The 23772-nt window shown below is 44.3% G+C and overlaps 2 protein-coding genes across 5 annotated transcripts in view; one reads left to right on the forward strand and one right to left on the reverse strand.

The window, feature by feature from the left end:
• BICD1 (BICD cargo adaptor 1) overlaps positions 1-23772 on the forward strand; it is a 201855-nt gene that overhangs the window by 107400 nt on the left and 70683 nt on the right. For all 4 annotated transcript variants that reach the window (XM_069763294.1, XM_069763292.1, XM_069763295.1 and 1 more), the window contains exon 4: positions 12216-12650. In XM_069763294.1, coding sequence (XP_069619395.1) covers positions 12216-12650 — 435 coding nt within the window. The remainder of the gene's footprint in view (positions 1-12215; positions 12651-23772) is intronic.
• LOC138675240 (E3 ubiquitin/ISG15 ligase TRIM25-like) lies at positions 2336-5517 on the reverse strand. Its single transcript, XM_069763289.1, has one exon. It carries the CDS (start codon positions 5512-5514, stop codon positions 3913-3915), a length of 1602 nt encoding a protein of 533 aa, XP_069619390.1. The 5' UTR covers positions 5515-5517; the 3' UTR covers positions 2336-3912.

Consider the following 23772-nt stretch of genomic DNA (forward strand, 5'->3'; position numbering starts at 1 on the left):
AGGTGTTACCAGTCACTGTACAGGGGGAGGAGGTGAGCTGTGACATCACCTATTGCATCTAAGATACTTTTGGGGTGGTTATGTGTTAATTTGTATTAACCCTGGAGGTCTAGGGTGACAGAGATGTTCGTAATAATATCCCATATGTTTTAGGGTTGTTATGTGTTAATATGTATTATACCTGGTGTTCTAGTGTGATTATGGCTTAATATATTATCCCTGGTACTAGTCCTAGAGTGTTGAAAATATTAATGGTAATATCAAAAATGCTTTAGGGTGGTTATGGGTTAATATGTATGGAAGTCTAGGATGGACAAAGAAGTAATGGAAATATATAATGTGTTGTATGCTGTTTATGAATGATTAATATAGCTGGAGTTGTATATAGTCAAAAGTTAAATGGTAATATTCAAGGTGCTCCAAGGTTGTTATGGGTTAATATGTATTATCCCTGGAGGTCTAGACTGGTACTGGGGTAGTTGGTAAGATTCAAGGTGCTTTAGGGTGGTTATGGTTTAACATATATTATCCCTTGTCGTTTAGGGTAGTAAATATGTTAATGGTAATATCCAAGGTGCTCTAGGGTGTTTATGGGATCATATGTAATATTCCCGGTGGTCTAGGGTGGCAAAGGAGTTAATTGTAGCATCTGATTTGCTCTAGGTTAGCTATGGGTTAAATACATTAACCTGGGGCAGCACCGTGGCTTAGTGGTTAGCACTGCAACCTTGCAGCGCTATTGTTACACTCCAGGAAGACATCCAGGCCTCTCTTGAACCCCTCCACTGAGTTCGCCATCACCTTCTCCTCAGGCAGATTCTCACTGCCCTAACAGTAAAGAATCCTCTTCTATGTTGGTGGAAAAACCTTCTCACCTCCAGACGCAGAGAATGCCCCCTTGTACCCGTCACCTTCCTTGGTATAAACAGATCCTCAGCGAGATATTTGTATTGTCCCCTTATATACTTATACATGGTTATTAGATCGCCACCCAGTCGTCTTTTTTTCTAAACTAAATAATCCTAATTTTGCTAATCTCTCCCACCCTCTGCTTTCTATCACTAAGCCAGTTACCCATTTACACACATTTTCCCCCAGACCAAGCATTCTCATTTTGTGTACCAACCTCTTGTGCGGCACGGTATCAAACGCTTTGGAAAAATCAAGATATACCACGTCCAATGGCTCACCGTGGTCCAGTCTATAGCTTACCTCTTCATAAAAGTAGATTGGTTTGACAGGAGCGATTCCTCATAAACCCATGCTGATATGGAGTTAAACAGTTATTGAGATAATCCAGAATAACATCCCTCAGAAACCCTTCACATATTTTACCAACGATAGAGGTTAGACTTACTGGCCTATAATTTCCGAGTTCAGTTTTTGTCCCCTTTTTGAATATTGGCACCACATTTGCTATGCGCCAGTCCTGCGGAACAGACCCCGTCATTATAGAGTCCCTAACTATAAGAAATAATGGCTTGGCTATTACATTACTTAGCTCTCCTAGTACTCGTGGGTGTATGCCATCCGGACCCGGAGATTTATCTATTTTCATCTTATTTAGCCGGTTTCTTGGGTTAGATTCGTGACCCTTAATATAGGCTTTTCTTTGTCTCTCGGCATTTCACCTAGCATTTCATTTTCCACCGGGAATACAGTGGATAATATGTTAGCTTTTTCCTCATCATCTACAACCATTCTTTCCTCACATTCTCTAAAGGGGCCTACACTTTCACTTATGATTCTTTTACTATTGATATAGTTGAAGAACAGTTTGGGATTAGTTTTACTCTCCTTAGCAATGTGCTTCTCTGTTTCCTTTTTGGCAGCTTTAATTAGTTTTTTGGATAAAGTATTTTTCTTCCTATAGTTTACATGTTATTTTCCATTGAAGTCAGTGGGAGACAAACACCATGAATAGAGCATGTGGGTATAAAGAGTTGTCCACTACTTTTATAATGATCACACATCCTTAGGACAGGTCGCCATTATAATATCGGGGGAGGGTGGAGCACCTGCCATAATATCATTACAATATCATTGTACTATGGCCTCCATAGTGGGCAGTGGCCAATAAGAGATGATGCGAATAGAGAGAACTGTAAAGTCAGGAGACGCGACCTGTTCCCGGCCTCCAGAATAATGAAAACCTTGAGGAATCGCCAGTTTCTGGGAAGTTTCAGGCAAGATCGGGGGCGGTTGGGATTTGCTGACTCTTCCATGAGTCCGGATCATCTCTTCTTCTTCTGGCCCTTGTGCGATGGCTGCCCGTGAGCCCCCTACAGCTGCACCTCCAGCCCCCACTATATCACAAGGAGACACGTGACAGTAGTAATATTACAGGAGGTGAGGACAGTTTATTATACCGAGCGGTTAAATTAGATATAATACAGTGCGAGGATTACAAGGAAAGGAAAAACACAATCTCCAAAATGATAGAAAACCAGAAATATCACAGAAGTGACCAACAAGGGACATAACGACAACCCTTGTCCTGCGAGACAGAAAGGTGGAATACGGTTGTCACACAGATTATTGTATGAGGAGCAGTTATACATTCTCCTGTTACACTTTATCTATTAATTCGTCACTATGTGCAATATGTATAGGCCGCGTCTCTGCCCCCTCCGTCCAATTGTAAGGCCCAGATTGTGACTGAGGCTCATAGGAAACTGCCAGTGACTGAATACAGCGATCCTGAGATTATACAGTATATAGTACAAGCGAGCAAACGACTGCAACACTGAAAAAGAAGGATAAACTAAACAAAAGATATAAAAAGTATGAACAAAAAAACAATTAACATATTGTACCTTCCCAGTTACAAACAATGACAATATTAAACATAAAATATTTTGTATTGCCGCGTTCACAAAAATTCAACCTGTTGAAAATATAAAATGATTTCACCCGTACGGTGAACATCATGAAGCAAAAAAGGAAAGAAATTAAAACTCCAGAACTTCTGGGGTTTTTTCCGTCACCACAATTCACTGAAAAAAATCAATCAAAAGCGATCACAATATTGTATAGACCCGAAAATGGCAGCTATAAAACTACAGCTCATCATGTAGAAAACAAGCCCTGAAAAGTAAAGCAGATCTCTAATAAAAGGAGGACACCGACCTTTTTATTTTCAGGCCACGTTCACACGTTGAATTTTTTTTTTTACCTCAGTATTTGTGACCAAAACCAGGAGAGGAAGAATCAGAGGAAAAGTATAATAGAAACCCGTCACCACTTCTGTATTATCACCCACTCCTGGTTTTGGCTACAAATACTGAGGTAAAATACTGATCAAATACTGATCGTGTGAACGTGGCCTAAGGGGAGGTTCACACCAGAGTATAAAGAATTGTCAAAGTTTCATCCAGAAAAGTAGGACGATTATTTTCTCACTTATCATTCGTGTACAATTCATTTTCTACAGCAGCAGCTATTAACCATTTAGTTTCCTGCTACAGTTTTGTAATGTATCCATAAAGATCGGACGCTATACTGTGACATGTAAGTTTCTTTGGTAAATCAGGTGAGTCTTTGGGTTCATAAAATATAATAAAAATAAAATGTGATGCCATACAGCGCCACGGTATACGATCTGATGTGTACGGATACATTGTAATTCTGTAACACAGGAAACTGTAAATGGTTAATAGCTGCTGTAAAAACATGAATTGTACACAGAGGAAGTGAGAATACGGTCGTCCCATTTTTCTGGATGAAACTCTGAATGATTTTTATACGGTTTTGTGAACCTCCCCTAAAACTAATAGCAGTAATGATCCTGGGGGGTCGTCCATAATGGGGTCCACAGATCATATGACCTGTTATATTAACTGTTCAGCCAATCAGATTCCCCTCCCTGTGATGTCACCGACCTTGGGGCAAATTTCTTACAATTATTATTGTTCAGCTGCAAATTGTAATCCAGACTTCACCAGAATATGATGGGAGACCTACACATAATGCAGCATGAAGGGGCTCGGAGAAGGAGGCAGTGAAGGTGTGTAAGTGTCTGATGGGGTCACACAGCTCATAAAAGGACAACTGCCCGGCCTCATAATCCAGACATATCCTGAACCTATCACTGGAGATCTTGTCAGGTAACTGGATCACTTTCCTGTCATGTATCACTAAATACTGATTATTATTAGATGTCGCCAAACTCCAGGACTTGTTATTATCTCCAATCAGTGACTGACGCCCCCTCCTGTCTATACTGGGATAACACATCCCGACCCCCCACACTCCTGATCTACTGCTCTCCACATCCCAGTAATGTCGTCCTGAGGTAAATCCTCTCCTGCTCATCACCTGAGGATAATCATGGAATCTCTTTTCTGTTTCTGGACGTTTCTGCTTCTCTCGTGTCCTGGTCGCAGTTTTCAGGTCGTCTGATATAAGGAGACTATTAGCAGCTGTGGTTACATCCAGTAATATGTCTGCAGGACTCACCACATAGATCCCGCTCCTTATACCTGATATTACCTCACATAATGTGTGTAATGTGTGTGAGATCACAGCCACATCCAGATCATCTCCATCATGGAGCTGTTTATCATGTCCTCCTGTGTCCTCATCACCTCCCTCCTCCTCAGGATCACACAAGTCACCGGTGTCTGGATCCTGTAAGAGAGTCAGTGGATCCGTCATGTTACACAGCTCCTCAATGTGTCTCATCTTCCTGGACAGCTCGTCCTTCTTTATTTCCAGCTGATGGATCAGAGCAGACAGTGACAGTGACTCTTCCTTCTCCTGCCTGGAGATCTCACTCAGGACCTTCTTCTCCAGGTCGTCCACCCGTCTCCTGATGTCTGTACACAGGGCAGTGACTCTCTCGGCTTCTCCAGCTGCTTTTTCTTCAGCTTTTCTCCTGCGCTCTTCTAGACTCCGGACTCTTTCCTCAGTCTTCTCTCTCTTTATGATCAGTTTCTGGAGAACATTTCTCCATATTTTCTTTTTCTTCTCTGAGGCCTCATCCAGTGACTCCATTTTATGTCCTTTATGTTTCCCAATCAAACTGCAGGACACACAGATACAGATGGCATCCCGAGTACAATAATACTTTAAAAGTTCCTTATGGACAGAACATTTCCTTTTCTCCAGAGAAGTGCTGGGATCAGATAAGACGTGTTCTGCTGATTTGTTGTGAGATCTCAGGTGTTTATCACACAGAGAAGCCTCACAGTGTAGACAGGATCTAACAGCAGGTACCGGAGAGTCCACACAGTAAGTGCAGCAGATCCCGGTGATCTCCTCTTGTTCTTGCTGAGTAATCAGGAAACGTTCTGCGACATTATGGAGATTTATGTTCCTCGTCAGTGTCGGCCGCTCCTGAAACTCTTCTCTGCATTCAGGACAGGAATAAACTCCAGACTCGTCCTGTGTATCCAGCACACGACCAATACAGACCCGGCAGAAGTTGTGTCCACATCTCAGTATTACAGGGTCCTTAAATGTAGATAAACAGATGGAGCAGAGCAGCTCCTCTCCCAGATCAGCAGACGCCATGGCTGACGGAAGAGGGAAGAAATGAAACTGAAAGTGTCTAATGCTGAACAGAGGACAAAGTTGTAGTTACACCCAGCGTCGGACTGGAGCACCTTGGGCCCACCAGAAAAAATCATTCTTGGGGCCCACTATGTAGCTACATAGAAATAAATACAAGACCACCAATTGTACGATAAAACACGCTAATATCAGGGTATAATATAAGGTAGTACACATCTTAACCCCTTACCGGCATCGGACGTACTATACCGTCCGATGCCGGCTCCCCTGCTTTGATGCAGGGCTCCGCGGTGAGCCCGCACCAAAGCCGGGACATGTCAGCTGTTTTGAACAGCTGACATGTGCCCGTAATAGGCGCGGGCAGAATCGCGATCTGCCCGCACCTATTAACTAGTTAAATGCCGCTGTCAAACGCAGACAGCGGCATTCAACTACCGCTTCCGGCCGGGTGGCCGGAAATGACGTCATCGCCGACCCCCGTCACATGTCCGGGGGTCGGCGATGCGTCTCCATTGTAGCCATAGAGGTCCTTGAGACCTCTATGGTTACTGATTGCCCGTCGCTGTGAGCGCCACCCTGTGGTCGGCGCTCACAGCACACGTGCAATTCTGCTACATAGCAGCGATCAGCAGATCGCTGCTATGTAGCAGAGCCGATCGTGCTGTGCCTGCTTCTAGCCTCCCATGGAGGCTATTGAAGCATGGCAAAAGTTAAAAAAAAAAGTTTAAAAAAATGTGAAAAAAATAAAAAAAACATAAAAGTTTAAATCACCCCCCTTTCGCCCCAATCAAAATAAATCAATAAAAAAAATATCAAATCTACGCATATTTGGTATCGCCGCGCTCAGAATTGCCCGATCTATCAAATAAAAAAAAGTATTAACCTGATCGCTAAACAGCGTAGCGGGAAAAAAACTCGAAACGCCAGAATTACGTTTTTTTGGTCGCCGCGACATTGCATTAAAATGCAATAACGGGCGATCAAAAGAACGTATCTGCACCGAAATGCTATCATTAAAAACGTCATCTCGGCACGCAAAAAATAAGCCCTCAACCGACCCCAGATCACGAAAAATGGAGACGCTACGAGTATCGGAAAATGGCGCAATTTTTTTTTTTTTTTCTTAGCAAAGTTTGGAATTTTTTTTCACCACTTAGATAAAAAATAACCTAGTCATGTTTGGTGTCTATGAACTCGTAATGACCTGGAGAATCATAATGGCAGGTCAGTTTTAGCATTTAGTGAACCTAGCAAAAAAGCCAAACAAAAAACCAATGTGGGATTGCACTTTTTTTGCAATTTCACCGCACTTGGAATTTTTTCCCCGTTTTCTAGTACACGACATGCTAAAACCAATGATGTCGTTCAAAAGTACAACTCGTCCCGCAAAAAATAAGCCCTCACATGGCCAAATTGACAGAAAAATAAAAAAGTTATGGCTCTGGGAAGGAGGGGAGCGAAAAACGAACACGGAAAAACGAAAAATCCCCCGGTCATGAAGGGGTTAATTATGTAGCAGGGGTTGGGGTAGCCCCCTCAAACAAAATAAAGTAGCCCCCTCATAGGGTACAATGTATCCCCCTCACAGAATATAATGCAGCCCACTATAGAATGTAATGTAGCCCCCCCCTAGAATATAATGCAACCAGCCTCAGAGTATAATGCAGCCCCCATAGGGTATAATGTAGCCCCCTTAGAGTATAGTGCAACTGCCCTCATAAGGTATAATGCAGCCCCTTCATGGAATATAATGTAGCCCCCTCACAGGGTATCACTCTGCCCCCTCTCATAGGGTATCATGCAGCTTCCCCCATAGGGCATCATGCAGCTCACTCCCCCCATAGGGCATCATTCAGCTCACCCTCCCCATAGGGTATCAGGCAGCTCACCCACCCCATAGGGTATGAGGCAGCACACCTTCCCCATAGGGCATCATGCAGCTCACTCCCCCCATAGGGCATTATGCAGCTCACTCCCCCCATAAGGCATCATGCAGTTCATTCCCCCATAGGGCATCATGCAGATCACTCCCCCCATAGGGCATTATGCAGCTCACTCCCCCCATAAGGCATCATGCAGTTCATTCCCCCATAGGGCATCATGCAGCTCACTCCCCCCATAGGGCATCATGCCACTCACCCTCCCCATAGGGTATCAGGCAGCTCACCCTCCCCATAGGGCATTATGCAGCTCACTCCCCCCATAAGGCATCATGCAGCTCACCCCCCTCCTTGCCCACTGGGAAGGAGCACCCCAATGATTGCCCCCCTGAAGCGTGGTGCCGATGTGGCACTTGGGGGCCTTATAAAGGCTCTCTGCTCTGCCATCTATATACTCCTACTAGGCATTGCCGGAATCTGGGCACACAGAAGTAATGGAGTTTTAGAGAAGAGATCAAAATGATGAAAAAAAGTTAAAAAAAAGTTTTATTACATAAAATGGAAATTGCTGCATCCGTTACGTTACGACACAAGAATAATGCATTAAAAGGAGCGTCCCTACAAAAAACAAAAGCCAAAATATCCCAGAGAAAGACTCTAAATGGAATTTTACAGATTCCACCAATTTCGTTCTCACCTATTGGGCTATGCTAGGGGTGAGGAGTGCAGTTTTAGGTCATATCACAGAGTATAAAAGCCTCAGTTTTAGTGGGAATCCGCCATGAAGTGAGGTCAGCGAGTCCAGAGGGGATGCAGGGACAGGGCACTCTGGTGGGGTCTCACAGACAGTAGAGTCGCTAGGGGGGATCCGATGTTTTCCCCCTATAGAAGTGACGATGGCAGCCTTTCCCAGCCATTTCCTGCCGGGTGTCCTCTCCATCCTAACGTCACCCCGTACAGACCTCTCTCACACTACCCCGCTCTCCCAGATCCCCATCCTCTACCTCTGCTCTCATCACCTCCCTCTTCTCCATTCTTCTGCCAGGCCCGTGGGAAGTGAGTCCTACCGCTCACTCACGTTACGTAGACTCGCCAGCGACTGAAATGATTAAAAATCCTCCCCACCAGGAAATCCCTTAACACTTTAAACGACTTTTCCTCAGAGAGATGAGCAATAAAAATGAGCAAAAAAAATAAAAAATTCTGAACGAAATTCTCCAGCGCTGACGTTATGCCATTTATCCCTATAAAACCCGAAATGCGGATAAACGAACACCATGTAAACTAAACAAACAGCCCGGTCCCACAGAAGAAGAAGTAGGGGTCTCGCTACGGGTCGCCATGGAGATGTGGTTCGCAGTATTCTGAGGCCTAGCGGCTGGAAAGTACGGCCTATGTTTACATTTTCGTCGCTGTGAACGTGCGCGTACAAACCGCGGGCTAATCCATCTACTGTTTGTGAATGGGAAGGTATACTGAGGAGGGCGGCCATTTTTTTATTTATTTATGTTTTTTTTAGAGACCCCCTTTTTTTTGGTCCCAGAAGGAATTCTCTCACACATCTCGCTTTCTCTCTTGTCAAACATTCAGGGAGAGATTTATCTCTGGAAATATCTCATGTATAGTGGGGGCCGTGAGAGAGGGGAGGGAAAAAGAAACGAGAACATGGATGTCTGAGGGAATAACACAGGTCGAGCCACGTGAGAGGGACGAAAACAAACTGTGAGAAGAGGAGAATGACATAACTAAAAGAAAAAAAAAATGATGTCTCCTCTCAGTTTTTTATTCAAGGGTTGTCCCACAGAACGTTCTCTGTGCTATAAAATATTATAAAAAATATTATATTCCATTTCTCCACTGCAAACAGAGCATGAAGCAATCAACCATAGCAACCAATCAGACTCTAGCTTACATTTTTTCATAGTATATTTGAAAATGATAGAAGCAATCTGATTGGTTGCTACATGAAACTATCCCAATTTCTGCCTGCAGTTGTTTTCGTAGACCAGGGCCTATATGTACACCTTAGTTTTGTATATTTGTCCTCTGCTGAGAGTCCGCCACCCCAGACACGTCACACATACAACCAGCCAGGACTGGTCAATAATAAAGAAATCACAAAAAAAAAGCACAATACTCACCTCTCCTGCTCGCTCCCACGCTGACTCTAGCAGCGGCTCTGCTCCAATGTCAGGAGCTGCAGCCTCACACACAGCAGGTGCGCGATGAAGTGACGTCATTGCGCACCTGCTGTGTGTCAGCGGCGAGGGGAATCATGGGAGAGGGAGCGTCATCTGACGCTCTCTCCCCATTAATGAGCGCTGGGGGGCGGCGTTGGCACCGGGACCCTTGGCTTACGGCCCCATAGCGGCCGTGTGAGCAGGGGGCCCCTGAGGGAGCAGCGGGGGGCCCTGGTCTGCGGGCACTAATAGCGGGCAGTGTTTAGTTGCAATTTGCGGCAAACGCTGCCCGCTATTATAGTGAAATGAATTCACTCCTCTCCATGCCCATGGGGGCGTGGGGAAGCAAGAATATTAATTTCACTTTAGCAGCGGGTGACAGGCTTAGGATACCTGTCACCCGCTGCTTCTCCGCTGGTACCGGGGGCCCCATAGCAGCTGCATGGTGTGCGCTATTAGCGACACCCCACTTGCTGGGGGCCCCTGGAGCAGCGGGGGCCCTAAGCTGCTGCTGGCACTGTATGCCAGCAGGTGTCAGGGCCTGGGCCCACCGGAGAATCCTCCGGTTCTCCGGTGGGCCAGTCCGACCCTGGTTACACCCATGATACAGGAAAGATATATATCTTGGTACCGTGTTAGCCAGTGGATAGAAAAATATTTAGAATTGAGAATCCTCAGTGGTTGATACATTTTAATGACTAACTGAAAAGATGGTAACAGATTGCAAGCTTTCGAGACTACTCAGGTCTCTTCATCAGGCATAGACTAATAGAAATCCTGAAGAATCACATATTTATGCACAACACAGCACAGAAAAATGCCATAGATAAGACAGGTGACATGAAGCAGAACTACCATTATGTGAGTGATAAACAGTTATGTCCATAAATATTGGAACAGTTCATAGATAAGGAGTGTGAATGTTTTATTGTCCTCTGATTGGGGTCTGGTTCTGTTATGGTGACTCCACATGATCTGAGGAGCAAATTCCTTAATTGATGTAAAAAGACATAAATCCATGCGACACATTCATTCCTGCACTGAGTATGTCAAAGGTCATCATCAGCTTATATTCCCAGACTCTTCTGTCTCTCTCATATTTGAAGTTACCTTTTAATACAAGTAATCTCATGTCCATGGTGCTATGATCAGGGAGACAAAAATGTATTGCCACAGGTAGATCCTTTCTTTTTTCTCTTATTGTGTGGCGATGAGACTTCATCCTTGTTCTCAGTATCTGCCCTGTCTCCCCCACATACAGAACCCCAGTTGGACATTTAGTACAAATAATTAGGTACACCACATTAGAAGTGACGCAGCTGAAAGAATCTGGGATCTTGTAGTCCTGATGTGAATTGGGGATCTTTATCTTGTCCATGGTCATTATAAATGGACAGGTTTTACATTTTTTCTGATTGCAAGGAAAGGTTCCTGCAGCTGTTTGAGAGGACAGGGAGCTTCTGACAATGATACGTCTTAGATTTGGGGGCTGCCTAAAACACAGTAGTGGCGGATCTGGAAAAATGGATTGTAAGCGGGCATCTTTTTGTAGTAAAGGTTGTAATTTCCATGCAGCTCCCCTTAGCACCTCCAGATTTGGATTGTAGGTGACTTCACCCTTGTTTTGGATTGCAGTCACTTCACCCTTCATTTCTTATTTCCTAAAGCGATAACTTTTTAATTCTCCAATCAGTATAGCCATATGAAGGTTTGGTTTAGTAAGAAGATTGTATGCATTAAATATACAATTTTGCTGCATGTATATTGTGTTCACTTTGTTGGAGTGCATCATTAAATGAAAGAGCAGCAATTCTATCATTTTTTCTTTTTGCAAGAATTGTTGTAGAATATTTATCTCCAGGGCCGGCGTCAGCACCCAGTGCAACCAGGCAAGTGCCGGGGCCCTGAGCAGGAGGGGGGCCACTTGCCGTAGGGGACACCGGAACGCTATGGGGACCCGATGCCTGTGCCGGTGTCGGCACCCATGGGTCTCCTCCCCGCTTGCTCAGGGCCCCATCACTTGTGATACTCACCTCTCCCCATTCCACCGCTGCAACGTCTTCTGACTGTGACGTCTCAGGTCAGAGGGCGCTATGATATCACGTCTGTGCGCCCTCTGCCTGAGCAGTCACAGTGCAAAGAGCCAGAAGACCCTGGTAAGATGCAAGGTGCTCCACTGTAGTTATGGGATTATCCCTGGTGGTAAAGGAGGTTACAGTAATATCCATCATGCTCTATCATGTTTATCTCAGGAGGGTTAGTGGTTAGCACCTAGCAGTACTGTTGATTCTAGATGGTGAAGAGGTTAATGGTAAAGATCTCACTCCAATTTAAGCCTCCAAATCCCCTGCTTTCTTCAGTCTGCCATCAAGGATGAATGATGACATTCTGACTGCTTGTAACCACCACCAGGGGGAGCTCTCTGCACAGGAAGTCAGTGCTTTATAAATTCCTATGCAAAGAGCTCCCCTAGCGGTGGCTGCAGGAAGTGCATAAAATTATGTGTTTTTGTCATCGATTCTCCTGACTGGTTGACGTTGGGATCCCCTCTCCAGCGCCACCTGTGGTAATGCTGCTGCAGGACAGTTTTGGTGCATAATACCTCTTAATGACTCTCGGTTTTCTCTTTTGACCATCGTAGGTGGAATATGAAGGCCTGAAACATGAGATAAAGCGATTCGAGGAGGAGACGGTGTTGCTGAACAGTCAACTGGAAGACGCCATTCGATTGAAGGAGATCGCTGAACATCAGCTGGAAGAAGCCCTGGACACCTTAAAAAATGAACGGGAACAGAAAAATAATCTCCGAAAAGAACTTTCCCAATACATCAACATCAACGACAGCATGTATAACAACCACATTAATATTGCGGTGGACGGGCTGAAATTCTCCGAGGACGGGGAATCCAACAATGAGGACAAGATGAACGGTCACATCCATCCACCTCTTGTGAAACTGAATGGCGACTATCGGACTCCTGCTGTTCGGAAGGGGGAGTCGCTGCACCCTGTCTCGGATCTTTTCAGCGAGTTGAATATTTCCGAAATGCAAAAACTCAAACAGCAGCTGATCCAGGTAGGTTCTTGAGTCATGAGATGTTTTGACAGCACGAATGATGTTAGTGATGTCACATTATTCCAGTGATGTCACATTATTCCAGTGAAGTCACAAGACTTTAGGGATGTCACATGATCCTGGTGATGTCACAGGGCTCCAATTATGTCACATGACCCTGGTTAAGTCACAGGACTCCAGTGATGTCACACAATTCCCGTGATGTCACAAGACACCAGTGATGTCACACAATTCCAGTGATGTCACATTATTGTGAAATCACAAGGCTTTAGGGATGTCACATGATCCCAGTGATGTCACATGATCCTGGTGAAGTCACAGGACTCCAGTAATGCCACATGATCCCAATGATGTCACGTGATCTCAGTGATATCACGTGATAATGTAACATTATCCCAGTTATATCAATTTATACTGATGATGTCACAATACTCTAATAATGTCACAGTGTCCCGGTGATGCCAGAGTGTACCAGTGATGTCACATAATCCCAGTGATATCAAATGATCCTGGTGATGTTACTGTAGGAAAGTCCTTACTGAGAGCTAAAAGATCCAAGAATATACTGTAGACAATCCTTCTTTGAAGCAGGGACTGAGGTTTATTAGAGAAACGCAACAATGCAGATACAGAAGACAGTGATCTAAAACACGCAGACGAGGTGTCGAGACGAGTACAATAAATCCGATCTGGTGGTTGTCTGGCCATGGTGTGGTGATGGTGTGACCATGTTCTGGCGATGGTGTGACCATGGTCTAGCGATGGTGTGACCATGGTTTGGCGATGGTGTGGCCATGATCTGGCAGTGATCTGGCCATGGTCTGGCAGTGGTCTGGCGATACTGTGGCCATGAACTGGTAGTGGTCTGGTCATGGTCTGGCAATGGTGTGGCCATGGTCTGACGATGGTGTGGCCATGGTCTAGGAATGGTGTGGCCATGATCTGACGGAGGTTTGGCGACAGTGTGGCTATGGTATGGCAATGGTGTAGCTATGTGTTTTGCCAAGTCAAAGGGGTCAAGTATGGCTTTAAAGAAGGCGATTAGTTTTATTATAATAATTAAATGATTACAGAAAATAGGAAATAGTGTGATATTGTGTACACTTTTGCATAACATAAATCACAAAGGTAAAGTACTTACATTGCACACTACTCAGGAAAAACTTCACCAGGATCAACACACATCATCTGTCCAGAAACATCAGCTGTGAGAAGCAGAATGTTAATCTACATCAGACAAATACGTCATCGAATGAAACATGCCAAAGGCTCGTGGTACCAAAATGTTTTACCATGCTGTAATCATGTCATTTCTCACCAAACATGGATACTGAAACTATGCAGTAATTGGATGATACTATAAATATACGCTTTCCCACTAAAGAGCTATGCGGTAATATAAACATACACCGGTCTCACTAAACAGTGAAAATAACTATGTGGTACTGGGTGATACTATAAACATGCACATTCTCATAAAATATTAATGGTGTTATGCAGTCTCCAGGTGTTAGGAAAATTACAGAAGATACAAAGCTAAACTGTTACTGTTTAATATCTTAAAGGGGTCTTTAAAGACAGGCTATCAATATGGATTCCTGATGGCCATTAACATCTTAGCACTATATCATGGTCTGGCAATGGTGTGGCCATGGTCTGGCGATTGTCTGGCCATGGGGTGGCCACGATCTGGCGGTGGTCTGCCCATGGTCTGACGATGGTGTGGCCATGGTCTGGTGATGATGTGTCCATGGTCTGGAGATGGTCTCGCCATGGTCTGGCTATGCTCTGGCCATGGTGTAGCCCCAAACAACAGTATCAGGGTCTTTTTATACATGGCTAGACATGACATATTGCGGAAAAGGGCATATACGTAATAACCTTAGACTGCATAAAAAACATAGCAAAATAGCCAACCCCATTTATTCACACTTTTAAATGAGGGTAAGCAAGCAAGGTGAACTCTTGAGTATAAAAAATGTATTTTATTACAGAATATACTGTATATGATAACAATAAGTTAAAAGCAATAGCAATGGTGCCTCACATTGTGGAGGAAGGCCTGACAAAACTACCCTTAGAATTATTATAACTACGCCCGGTGCAAACTCTCATTATAAAGATACATACAATACCAATAGTAGAGACAAAGCTCTGAGAGAGGTATATGCTGCTGCCAGCAGTCTATGTCCCTGAGTTACATACAGGCAGTGGCAAATGTAAAAAAGTGCAACAGTGCATAAGGGTAGCCAACATATTGGTCTAAATAAAGTGACAGTGCATGCAGGAGCGATAAAGCACAGAAGTGGCAGGTTAAGATTACATTACATTACCTCTAGTGTACAGTATATAACCCTAACCCTAACCCTAACCCTAACCCTAAGGCATAGGCCAAGAGTTTGTCAGGTGTTCCCCAGCCCCGACGCGCATTTCAATAATAACACTGCCTCAGGGGGCATGTCAGAGAATGGGACATCGGACGTTATAAGGAGAAGGGAGCCAATCGGAAAATCACCAAGCCAGTCACATGGTACAGGGCCCAGCTGGAACTGACTCCCATGTCAGTATGATCTGGCGTAATGCGTCAAGTGCACGTCCCCATCATGTGACAAGTCACTTCCGCAAGCCAGCGTCGCAGTCATAGTGAGACTGCAATGCGTGTCAGCAGGGCCTATGGCGCCGAGAGCAGAATGAGTCGGGGGGCAGTACACAATAGCGCACGACTGTCATCAGCCGCAGGAATGTAAAAACGAGTGTATGGGGGCAAAAAACTAATGATTGACATGTGTACACAAAATTGTGAAGGGCCAAGTGGTGGATTGAAGGGTAAGGGCATATGAACAGTGCAAAAAAGACAAAAAGTGAACTAACAATTGTGGGCCAGAAGAGAAAAGAAATAGGAGATGAAAAGAAATATATATATATATTACTAAAGGGAGGAAACGGTGTAATAGGAGAACATAAAGATGTGAAATAAATGATATCAATACATACAGAGTAAGGGTGGAAAAACAAAATTGTGGAAGATTGTATGGTGTGACAAAAGCACACAAGGTGAACAGGCATATATCAAAAATGAATTTAATGTCTAAGTGGGACTCTAGAATATAAACCAATGAATAGTGATAAAAGTAACAGATCACATATAAAGCGAATCAAGATAGTGATTATGCAATCACAATCGTTAGTTCACTTTTTGTCCTTTTTGCACTGTTCATATGTATCAACCAAAAGAAAAAACGCCCTTAAAAATATCTTTTAATATATTGTCATTAAAATGTATTAATATAGAAAAACTATAGATAAATAATATATATATTATTATTATATGGTGTTGGGGTGTGGGCGTGGGTAGATGCTAGGGTCCAACTAGGGCCAGAAGGGACAGCCGACGTTGAGTGGGGGCACCAAATCGAATTTTAGGGTGCCAACTTCCACTGCCAGGAAGGTATTCAGTACATTAGGAGTATTAATAGGGATTTGACCAGGAATATATTTCTTTAGTAAAAGAGTTTCTGGTGTTATCTGGCTGGAGCAATACCCCGCCCAGACTTAAGAGTTTTGGTGTTGGTAGTTATTATTTATCTATAGTTTTTCTATATTAATACATTTTAATGACGATATATTAAAAGATATTTTTAAGGGCGTTTTTTCTTTTGGTTGATACACTGAATATACCCCTATATTATTTGGTTTTGGTTTTTCTTGCACTGTTCATATGCCCTTACCCTTCACTCCCTTCACTCCACCACTTGGCCCTTCACAATTTCTTGTACACATGTGAATACTTAGTTTTTTGCCCCATACACTTGTTTTTACATTCCTGCGAATGATGACAGTTGTGCGCTATTGTGTACTACCACCTAACTCGTTCTGCTCCCCGCACCATAGGCCCTGCTGGCACGCATTGCAGTCTCACCATGACTGCGACGCTGGCTTGCGGGTCATCGACCGGAAGTGACATGTCACATGACGGGGACGTGCACTTTACGCATCATGCTAGATCATACTGACATGAGAGTCCGATCCAGCAGGGGCCCGTACCATGTGACTGGCTTTGTCATTTTCCAATTGGCTCCCTTCTTTTAATAACGTCCGGCATCCTCCTCCGTCACATGACTCCTTGGGGAAGTGTTATCGAAATGCGCGTCGGGGCTGGGGAACGCCTGACAAACCCTTTGCCTATGCCTTGTACTACTAGAGGTAATACAATGAAATCTTAACCTGCCACTTCCATGCTTTATCTCTCCTGCATGCACTATCACTTTATTTAGACCTATATGTTGTCTACCCTTATGCACTGTTGCACTTTTTTACTTTTGCCACTGCCTGTATATAACTCAGGGACATAGACTGCTGGCAGCAGCATATCCCTCTTCCAGAGTTTTGTCTCTCCCATTGATATTGTGTGTATCTTTATGCTGATAGTTTGCACCGGGCCTATTTGTAATAATTTTTACATTTACCTTGCTGTACATATTGGTTTGTATTGCAGCACCCCAGGGTCCTGGTCCTTGCAGTGATGTAATTTTCCTCTCTGGGAGAGTGATATTACGTTTGAAGGCAAAGAAGGATAACTGCATCCAGGTATCATAAACATGCAACACATTTCACACTCCAGCTGCCAGGGGGAGCATTGTGTTATGAACAGGTAATTCAGAACCACAATGGACCTTGAAGTTCAGAGCACACAAAATGACCTGACAATTACCAAAAACATAGGACGAGCTCTGAGACGTGGGAACTCTGCTGACCGCAATCCCTGATCCTATCCAACCACACTAAAGGTAGCCGTGGAGCGCTCCTGACCAGACCTATGCGCCTCGAGCACAGCCTGAGAAACTAGCTAGCCCTAAGAAAGAAAAAATAAGCCTACCTTGCCTCAGAGAAATACCCCAAAGGAAAAGGCAGCCCCCCACATATAATGACTGTGAGTTGAGATGAAAATACAAACGCAGAGATGAAATAGAATTAGCAAAGTGAGGCCCAACTTACTGAACAGACCGAAGATAGGAAAGATTGCTTTGCGGTCAACACAAAACCCTACAAACAACCACGCAGAGGGGGCAAAAAGACCCTCCGCACCGACTAACGGTACGGAGGTGCTCCCTCTGCGTCCCAGAGCTTCCAGCAAGCAAGAAAAACCAATATAGCAAACTGGACAGAAAAAATAGCAAACAAAAATAACACAAGCAAAACTTAGCTTATGCAGGATAGACAGGCCACAGGAACGATCCAGGAGGAAGCAAGACCAATACTAGAACATTGACTGGAGGCCAGGATCAAAGCACTAGGTGGAGTTAAATAGAGCAGCACCTAACGACTTAACCTCATCACCTGAGGAAGGAAACTCAGAAGCCGCAGTACCACTCTCATCCACCAAAGGAAGCTCATAGACAGAACCAGCCGAAGTACCACTCACGACCACAGGAGGGAGCTTGGCCACAGAATTCACAACAGCATTGGTTCTATTTACTAGGCCACTCCCCACATACAGATATGTAACACTGGTAGTTTGGAGGGAAAGTTAGTTAGTTCCAGACTGAGTGAGATGCTGGCTGGAGTGAGTCCAGCTAGTGCCAGACTGCGGCCTGATGAGGACGAGGGACCATGGAGTTGTGCATGCCCTAAGAGCTGCAGCATCCCAGAAAGAGACACTGAAAGAAGAACTGTATTGTAGCGAGCGTGAAGGAAGGCATAGCAAAGGAGAGGATATCAGAGAGGAGACCAGCCAGAAGCAGGCTGCCTCCATCTGAGGCGCAGATCCCGGTAGCCGGAACACCGAGGGAGCAAGGACCTCTATGTTTTGCTCCAGAGACCGGCAGGACAGCTAATTGCAAGTTACCTGCCCGCACATATACCCAGGAGGCACGGTGGCAACGCGCAGAGGCCGGGGCATGATAGAGTCCCTGTAAAACGCCTCAAGTCACCAGTCATACGGGTTATGTCCTATCCTATATGGGGGACAGAGAGAGGCATTACATCAGTGAGGACCTTATTTGAAGCTAACGCAGTAAGGACCTACAACACTGCAGCGCAAGGGAAGGCTACTGATTTCCACTTGGATAAGGGGACTATGGATTTGCCTCCAAACCGACCGGACTCTGCCTGCCCTGTGATCTGTTCTCTGGACTGTGGATTCCTGAAGTCTTCAGTAAATGAGGTAAAAGACTGCAAACCTGTGTCTACGTTCTTCTCTGCACCCCTCACCATTCTACCATCTACTTACTGGGAAGCCCTGGGGACATACTTCACCTGTGGGAAGGTATACCATCTGGCTGCCATAACATCACCCCAGTGGACCCCTTTAAAGCAGCGTCGGTCACCCTGACCGAATACCACAGGTGGCATCACGAATACTATCCCTTTAAAGACCTTTCCCTAAACCTTTAATTGGATGTCCCCGAAAGGGCCACGGACCGGGTCAGGCCACCGTGACATCCCCTTCTGTGAAGTAACGGACCCTGTACCGAGTACCCCATTGCCCTACACCGTGGGGACGATCCAGTATTATTTTACTGGCCTCTATGGGTATTTTTGCCAGGCCTTCCCCCACATTGTGAGGCTCCAGTGCTATAGGTTTTAACTTATTGTTATCATATACGGTATATTCTTTAATAAAATTGTTTTTTATACTCAAAGTGTTCACCTTGCTTACCCTCCTTTACAAGTGTGAATAGGTACAGTTGGCTATTTTGATTTGTTATTGCTATAGTAACACTATATATTATGATATGAATCATACATTTATGATTTAACTAGATGGTGACCCGATTCTAACGCATTGGGTATTCTAGAATATGCATGTCCACGTAGTATATTGCCCAGCCACGTAGTATATTGCCCAGTCACGTAGTATATTGCCCAGCCACGTAGTATATTGCCCAGCCACGTAGTATATTGTCCAGCCACGTAGTATATTGCCCAGCCACGTAGTATATTGCCCAGCCACGTAGTATACTGCCCAGCCACGTAGTATACTGCCCAGTGACGTAGTATATTGGCCAGCGACGTAGTATATTGCCCAGCCATGTAGTATATTGCCCAGCCACGTAATATATTGCCCAGCCACGTAGTATATTGCCCAGCCACGTAATATATTGCCCAGCTACATAGTATATTGCCCAGACGTAGTATATTGCCCAGCCACATAGTATATTGCCCAGCCACGTAGTATATTGCCTAGTTACGTAGTATATTGCCCAGTGACATAGTATACAGAACACAGCAACGTAGTATAATGCCTAGCGACATAGTATATTGCCCAGTGACATAGTATATTGCCCAGTTACGTAGTATATTGCCCAGTGACGTAGTATACAGCACACTGCCACGTAGTATATTGCCCAGTGACGTAGTATATTGCCCAGTGACGTAGTATACAGCACAGAACCACGTAGTATATACAGCACTGCACAGAGCCACGTAGTATATTGCCCAGTGACGTAGTATATTGCCCAGTGACGTAGTATATTGCCCAGCGATGTAGTATACAGCACAGAACCACGTAGTATATTGCACAGCGACATAGTATACAGCACCGCACAGAGCCACGTAGTATATTGCCCAGCGACGTAGTATATTGCCCAGCCACGTATGTCACAGGTTAAAAAATAAAAAATAAACCTACTCACCTAACGATCCGAGGGCCCCTTGTAGTTCTAACATACTCACCATTCTCGTCGCTGCTCCTCAGCGTCCCGTCTCTCCGCCTCCTGGGATCCAACGGCGCTGTGCCGATGGGCGTGCGGCTGCCGCCATCTTGCGTTCCCAGGATGCACTGCGAAATTACCCAGATGACTTAGCGGTCTCGCGAGACCGCTACGTCTTCTGGGTAATTTCACAATGCATCGCTGGGAAAGGAAGATGGCGGCAGGCGCGAGCGGCTCAGCGTACAACGGAGGGTGAGTATAGCAGGTTTTTTTGTTTGGCACCTAGGGCAAATTTCCCAAAACTGTTGTTGCCGCAGAATTATACTAAGGTTCCAAATTGTTGTTCATAGAAAATTCTACAGATCTGTGGTTCTCAAATTAGGGCTAAACGTTATCTCCCTCCGGTGTCAGAGAGTGGCTTGACGGGGAAAAACAGAAGACACTTGACATGTACAACGTAGTCTCTCGATTGTGATCCCTGTTTTATAGTAGAAATAAGTGACAAAGATGACCAATAGAAAACAGACAAGACAGAAGAACGCATTATTACCGATCCTATCAGAATTCTTAAGGGGAACCAGTCAGAAGGTCTCAGTATTTCTAGGTTATTGCTAGGGTCATCAAGTGCTCCTCAGGCTCCAGACGAATAGGTTTCACTACATGGGTTCCTGTGTCCACTCTCCTAGATACTCAGTTACCCAAGATGTTCATAAACTCACACACTGACATAACCGTCTTTTTTTGTCCCCTCTTCTGGGATCCTACACTGCTCTATCTGCCTGAATGTTAGGCTCACTAGTTGACGTGGATCCTCAAAGCCCGGTGGGCACACGAGCTACAGGCCTCAGTGCAGTAGGCAGTTGAGGCACGTGGGAAACAGGTAGCAGAGGTACGGGAGACTGCATACAGATAGGAGTCTCAAAACAGGTAGCAGAAGTCCTGGAGACCTCAGTGCTGTAGCCAAGGTCTTGGAGACTGCAGACATGTAGCAGAGGTCCTGGAAGACTGGGAACAGGTAGCAGACATCCTGGAAGCTGCTGGTGGACGGGAGACATCCTGGAAGTCGCAGGTGTACAGAAGACTGGAAACAGGTAGCAGAGGTCCTGGAAGACCCGGAAAAGGTAGCAGAGGTCCTGGAAGTCATAAACGGACATATCAACAGAAAATGTTCTGGAAACTGCAGGTGGACAGACCAGAAACAGGGAGTTGAGGTCCTGGAAGATCGCAGGTGGACAGGAGACTGGAACAGGTCACAGAGGTCCTGGAAGACTGGAAACAGGTGCAGTGCATTGACAAACTAAGAGTCCTAATATCAAGACATAGATGGGTAATTTGGTTGGCCTTACATAGGGCTGAGTAGATGATCACTTCGGAGCATTCCGGGCTACGTGAAAAGCCTGATGTGAAGCACAAGAGAGTTTAGCAACCTGGGTAATGGGAGCAGAGCGTGGACCAGGGACATCTGTGTAAGGCTACCATCACACTAGCAGTATTTGGTCAGTATTTTACATCAGTATTTGTAAGCCAAAACAATGGAACAATTAGAGGAAAAGTATAATAGAAACATATGCACCACTTCTGTATTTCTCACCCACTCCTGGTTTTGGCTTACAAATACTGATGTAAAATACTGACCAAATACTGCTCGTGTCACGGCAGCCTAACACGTATGAAGGGTTCTCACCTAGCTTCTTGTATAAGACCTGCCCAAGTGGTTTTATATGGGTCGTATTTTTCCTTAAAAACCTTTGGTGTCCTTTAGTGTATTGGTAGGGTCCCCACTATTGTGATCTGCTTTGAGAAGGACCACCAGGTTTGAGATATCTGATCTTTTTGACCTCTTGTTCCCTAGGATCCTCCCAAGGGAGCTCATAAAAGGTCATTATTCTCAGAAAGGTTGCCTCCAGATGTGAGAAAGTTTAACATAGGCGTGTGAACATAATTGTTACAGCTTCACCATTTTGGGTGCATACTTCATCGTCATGTCTCCTTCTTGCTTTTAGGAACCAACTTTTGTTTTTGACATACCGTACTCGATTTCTATTCCTTGTTCTGCTTTTGTCAACTTCTGCTGTTTTAACCCTATAAAGTTTGTCCTCATGTCAAAGGGCACAGAAGATTCAAAACCGCAGATTTTGCAAGAAGTATAGTGCAGAGAAACCTCAGAAAACTTATTTTAGGGAAGAAGCTTCTTGGTATTACTTAGATCATACTCTAGATTTAATTGATAAGCATTAATGTAATAAATAAATAAATACATGTAAAAGTAGAGTATTCCAATTAGACCGGCAATTTTGAGCTCTTCTGTCTTGTCACTTTTCCATTGGTCATCTTTGTCACCATTTTCTAAAGAGATCTCAACGGTCACCAACCGCCACCAACGGTCACCAACCGCCACCAACGGTCACCAACCACCATCAACAGTCACCAACCGCCACCAACGGTCACCAACCGTCACCAACTGCCACCAACGGTCACCAACCGCGGCCAACGGTCACCAACCGCCACCAACGGTCACCAACGGTCACCAACCACCACCAACGGTCACCAACCGCCACCAACGGTCACCAACCGTCACCAACCGCCACCAACGGTCAACAACCGCCACCAACGGTCACCACCTGCCGCTGTTTTCGAAAGTTTGAAATCTTTTTTAAATTCTAGAGCAACATTCTCTTAAAAAAACGGTTTCTGTTGCCCGTAGCAACCAATCAACAGCACAGCTTTTATTAATACTAGAGCAGTTTGAAATTAAACCTGTGCTCTGCCCTTTATTAATTTATTATTATTAATGGTATTTTTTTTCTTTTTACCAGTTTCTGCCATTTTTCTTAAAAGCCCAAAAAAACCACTTATTTTCTCACGTCTTAATGTGTATTACAGTTTTTGACTGCATTTTTTTTTATTGTTGCCTGTTTTACATTACAACTCATGAATCCATGAAGAATATGGACATTGCATGATCTATGAATCACATGATCAATAATGGCAAAAATACAATAAAAAAAAAGATTTTATTTAAAATAAATACAGCTTTTATTTCGGTAATTTTTTTACGGTGTCTTTTTTCATAATTGTAGCATGATTTACGGTAGGTATGGTTTGTTTATTTTTTATAACTTTGTGGCTTTTTGTTTGCCAAAATAAAAACATAATTTATTTTTCATTTAAAAAAAAAAGTTAATTGAAAACATATATTATGCTCCTTGGTGGCATTTTCAACAGAAAAATGTATGAGGAATCTTGAAATCACATGATCTGTGAATGATAATGTAAGTTATGGCAGTAAAAAAGGGTACCCACAAGCCAAAGAAAATGTGCCAGAAGAAAAACGCACATAAAAACCCATTTTTACGTGCATTTTATAGGTCGAAAAAGTATTCTTTCAATTGTAGGAGATGAGGATATGCTGCGCTCTGTAGAGTCTAGGGTATAGTGAATTATTGCGGTTTTATTCTCAACTCGTTTCG

Source organism: Ranitomeya imitator, chromosome 4, assembly GCF_032444005.1.
Source record: "Ranitomeya imitator isolate aRanImi1 chromosome 4, aRanImi1.pri, whole genome shotgun sequence".
In the NCBI taxonomy this organism is placed as follows: domain Eukaryota; kingdom Metazoa; phylum Chordata; class Amphibia; order Anura; family Dendrobatidae; genus Ranitomeya; species Ranitomeya imitator.

What these genes read in the sequence shown, in the direction of transcription:
- LOC138675240 (XM_069763289.1), bottom strand. Translation starts at nt 5,514, where the DNA reads ATGGCGTCTGCTGATCTGGGAGAGGAGCTGCTCTGCTCCATCTGTTTA.